The sequence below is a fragment of the Mytilus californianus genome, unplaced genomic scaffold, assembly GCF_021869535.1.
Source record: "Mytilus californianus isolate M0D057914Y unplaced genomic scaffold, xbMytCali1.0.p SCAF_7, whole genome shotgun sequence".
Lineage (NCBI taxonomy): Eukaryota > Metazoa > Mollusca > Bivalvia > Mytilida > Mytilidae > Mytilus > Mytilus californianus.
This window is the reverse complement of record NW_026262723.1, coordinates 15,187,456-15,192,590: the sequence shown is the minus strand read 5'-3', so window position 1 is coordinate 15,192,590 and position 5,135 is coordinate 15,187,456. Positions and strand designations below refer to the sequence as shown.

At 34.8% G+C, this 5,135-nt stretch overlaps 1 protein-coding gene across 1 annotated transcript; it reads right to left on the bottom strand.

Moving 5' to 3' along the window:
- Nucleotides 1-207: 207 nt before the first annotated feature.
- Nucleotides 208-1,829, bottom strand: LOC127708143 (uncharacterized). Its single transcript, XM_052212982.1, has one exon. It carries the CDS (start codon nucleotides 1,811-1,813, stop codon nucleotides 239-241), a length of 1,575 nt encoding a protein of 524 aa, XP_052068942.1. The 5' UTR covers nucleotides 1,814-1,829; the 3' UTR covers nucleotides 208-238.
- Nucleotides 1,830-5,135: the final 3,306 nt, after the last annotated feature.

Genomic DNA, 5,135 nt, shown 5'->3' with positions numbered 1-5,135 from the left:
ATTTTCGTCTGTTTCGGCTGTGTTTTTTTTTTTGCTATGACGTTGTCGATTAATCTCTGAAATTTTAAAATGTTGATTGTCCATTTGCCATCTTCTGGATCGATTTTTCATTTCCGACATGGAGGAAAACAAATCCTAAAAATATGTGAAGGGGACAACAAAATATAAAGAGAAAAACTTATTGGGATTTCAGCAACTTTCACAGACTGAGTATAATTGTAGTTGAATTCATATTTTGTTAGATTTGACTATAAACAAAAACTGGACCTTCGACAAGATTGGCGACAATGATGCTCTTATTTTCTTTGTCATAAGCTACATGCCAAGGCTGGAACAAACCGTCCTGCTCACCGTCTAGTCGTTTTTTTCTTTTTCCATCACTTGCAATAACCACCAGAAAGATGTGTCCTGCAATGTATATATTTCCCATGTTATCAGCTGCAATGCCAAAAGGTTTATATTGTTCAAACTTTATTTTCCAAATGATCTGACCCTCGGAATTAATTACAGAAACATTTCTCTCCCTGTTGTTTGTAAAACAGATAATGTCCTCATAAGTGGTGACATATGATCCCCATGGCAAATTGTCTGCGAAAATGAGTTTAGGGTAAGTCATTTTAAGGGTCACTGTGAAAATACCTTCACATTTCACACAAACTATAATTTTATCGTCGCGATAAGCTATTCCACAGCAGAAGTTTGTGGTATCAGTAATTTTCGTAACTGTTATTTTATTTATATCTATTATATGAAGAGAGCGATCCATGCCGGTGGTTAAACCGACTGTATTTTTACCGATGGCGCATACATCGAATATAGCTCTGTGTATCGGAAATTTTAGACTATTACCATTCACTTCCAGGATAGTGAGTTCTCCAAAATTATCAGCCAGAACGATCTTTCCGCCAGGAAGAACACAACACCCGGTTATATGTTCTTTCCTTCTAATGTCGCTAAATTGTTTTTTTATTTGAAATTTGACATTATCGTACGCCGACGAGCGCGGCATGGGCATCTGACCCCGAATGTCTTTTGCAATTTCAATTGTAGGTGTTGCTTTCTTAACAGTAATATCTCCGAAATTTTCAAGTTCTTCAAATGTTTTTCCATCCTTGCTTCTTGTAACAGAAATATTGATTCGATCTAATGTACCTTCGCTGTAAATGTTATTGAGATATTGCTCTTCATCGTGAACCATTTTCTCGATTTCACGCATGCTCACAAGTGCATGTATGTCTGTAGCATATTTGTTAATGTCTGTTATGCTCTTTTCTAACTTGAGCATTTTGTCTTCTCTTTCTCGCAAGTCCTTTATTATATCTCTTAATTCGTTTCGAGATTTTTTTGAGACCATAGCCAATTTTTTTGAAACTTTATGTTGATCTCTCATAGTTGGAATTCTTTGCTTAATGCGTTCTTCGTCTTTATTAATGCTGATAAGATTCGTTTCTCGGTCGTTTGCCGCTTTTTCAAGATTACTTATAACACCCTTCAGTTCTTTCAGTAAAGAGTACATTGCTGTTGATGTTTTTACATTTTTAGCAGCTTCGGTCAGTATAGCAGTATTTTCGCAATTTCTATGTGTGGTTAGTATACACTTTTTGCACAAAGGAAGTTCATGGTTGCGGCAGTATAATTTTAACTTTTCGTTGTGTTCCTTACAGAAAACCCTAGTCTCACGAATCATGGAAAGCAGTTTAGAGTTCACTATAGGAACAGCACTATGCTTTTTTGTAATTGTTGAAAGGCGATGCCTGTGGGAACATTCGTCGCATAATTTTTCATCACATTCTGGGCACCATGTGACAGCCATTGAGGATGTAGGTCCATTGCTGCAAATATCACATGAGTCACACGAAGTTGCCATATCTAGATCATATACCTAAAAAAACCAAACATACTTATTTATTTAATCTGTTTTAAAACATAATTGTCAGCATATGTTCCTTTATATCCGTATCATATGGAGGGTTTTAATAAACAATTAGATATATCCTTTCACGTGATCAAATGACAAATCGTTTACCAACAACAACACAAAGGGTAAAGGTCACAGAAAGCATACGACAAAAGTACCAAAACGGCCTCTAAATTTTAATTTTCAGTTTGAGATAATGGACAAATTTAAATGATATAAGTTAAAGCCAAAACTCATCTTGTCTAAATACTGAAATATTGTGCATGAATTAAACAAAAGTAAATGCCATCGATACAAACATATTTTAATATATACAACAATAAACTCATCATAGATACCAGGATTGAAATTTTGTACTTGCGCCAGACGCGCGTTTCGTCTACAAAAGACTCATTAGTGACGCTCGAATTAAAAATAGTTAAAAAGGCCAAATAAAGTACGAAGTATTGAGGACCAAAAATTCAAAGACTACAACACCTGACAAGGTTCCTGGCTTGAGGTAGGCACATGCACATATGATGGGGTCATCTGTAACTTTGGATGTCTCCATTTACGTTTAGTTATCAAGCTTAATATGGAATAAAACCCAAACAAGAAAAAAAGTACAGTGTTATAGCATTGGTGGTACCAATTTTACTGCACAATATTTTATTTTATTAGACAATTACTTTGTTTTCTGTTTTTGAAAACCGAAAACCAAATACAAACGTTGTAGAACTGTAAAAACAAAACGGACAAAAAATAAACCATAAAACTTTAAAGGAGGTAGAGCTATACACGAGGGAGACACCTTCCTTCATATAAAACGATATCATCAATTTTATTTAAAGCTTGACTTGAACAGCGGTAGTAATTAAATCAACGATATCAATTTACACAAACGTTATATGTATAAAAATAAGAAGATGTGGTATGATTGCCAATGTGAAACCTCTCCACAAGAGACCAATATGACATAGAAGTTAACAACTATAGGTCACCGTACGGCCTTCAGCAATGAACAAAACCCATACCGCATAGTCAGCTATAAAAGGCTGCAAAATGACAAATGTAAAACAATTCAAACGAGAAAATTGACGGCCTGATTTATGTAAAAAAAATATAGAACGAAATAACAATACGATTTACAGACAACCACTGAATTACAGGCTCCTGACCTGGAAAAGGGCACATTAAGAATATGGCAGGGTTAAACATGTTAGCGGGCGCCTAACCCTCCCCCTAACCTGGGATAGCGGTGTTACAGTACAACATATGAAAAAATTATAAAAAAATCAGTAAATAAGGGCTAAACTCATCAGATCACAAAAACACAGACAGGACGTGACAGGGTATATATACATCCCTACACCAAAAACGACACTGAGTACAGATCAGAGAGTACTCGCAGTTACTGACAGCTAGTTCAAATCCAATAACAACTAATACAAATCATGTATCTGAGACTAAAGTATCAATCAGTACACATCCAACATCCAATAGATGTAAAGACGTCATTCACAGTCAGAGAAAAACCTGACCTTGTGCAATGCCAAAATACAGGTATTGACAGATTGTAGAACCGTGAATGTTTCATATGTATATATAAATATATATATTATATTTTTTCGTTTGGGCTTGTATTATATTTGCCTTCGGGTTTATATGATCCGTTCATCCTATTTTGACTCCTCAACATTCAAGAGTCTATCCCAAATTGAGGTAAATTATGTGGCCTTCCAATAACGGTTTTGATTCCTAACATCACTGAAGAGACATTAATTGTCGAAATCCGGATATGGTGTACAAAAAATATTTGCACCTTTGTTTGCGGTATACCATCTTCGCCGCAAGTTTATTGTTTTCTGTTTGGTATTAAATTTAAAGTTAAGATCCATTTATTACACCTTGTGATCCGTTTATTTGGCAATCGCCAATGGCAGTCAGCAGGATTTAAGAACATTTGTTGTTCGACCTGTTAGTCAAATGCGTTTTGTTAAAATATACTTTTTCACTTTTTTGATCTTTTGGAAAATGTTGTTTGTGCTGTATTTAGACCCCTCTAACAAGAAATTTGTTTTGCATGCACACGTATAAACATTGCGGTTTTTATCCAACGCAATCATAGGTTTGAACGTTGTTTTCAATTTAGACTTGTTTATATTTTTTTCGTTTGGGCTTGTATTATATTTGCCTTCGGGTTTATATGATCCGTTCATCCTATTTTGACTCCTCAAAATTCAAGAGTCTATCCCAAGTTGAGGTAAATTATGTGGCCTTCCAATAACCGTTTTGATTCCTAACATCACTGAAGAGACATTAATTGTCGAAATCCGGATATGGTGTACAAAAAATATTTGCACCTTTGTTTGCGGTATTATACCTTCTTCGCCGCAAGTTTATTGTTTTCTGTTTGGTATTAAATTTAAAGTTAAGATCCATTTATTACACCTTGTGATCCGTTTATTTGGCAATCGCCAATGGCAGTCAGCAGGATTTAAGAACATTTGTTGTTCGACCTGTTAGTCAAATGCGTTTTGTTAAAATATACTTTTTCACTTTTTTGATCTTTTGGAAAATGTTGTTTGTGCTGTATTTAGACCCCTCTAACAAGAAATTTGTTTTGCATGCACACGTATAAAAATTGCGGTTTTTATCCAACGCAATCATAGGTTTGAACGTTGTTTTCAATTTAGACTTGTTTATATTTTTTCGTTTGGGCTTGTATTATATTTGCCTTCGGGTTTATATGATCCGTTCATCCTATTTTGACACCTCAAAATTCAAGAGTCTATCCCAAATTGAGGTAAATTATGTGGCCTTCCAATAACCGTTTTGATTCCTAACATCACTGAAGAGACATTAATTGTCGAAATCCGGATATGGTGTACAAAAAATATTTGCACCTTTGTTTGCGGTATTATACCTTCTTCGCCGCAAGTTTATTGTTTTCTGTTTGGTATTAAATTTAAAGTTAAGATCCATTTATTACACCTTGTGATCCGTTTATTTGGCAATCGCCAATGGCAGTCAGCAGGATTTAAGAACATTTGTTGTTCGACCTGTTAGTCAAATGCGTTTTGTTAAAATATACTTTTTCACTTTTTTGATCTTTTGGAAAATGTTGTTTGTGCTGTATTTAGACCCCTCTAACAAGAAATTTGTTTTGCATGCACACGTATAAAAATTGCGGTTTTTATCCAACGCAATCATAGCTTTGAACGTTGTTTTCAATTTA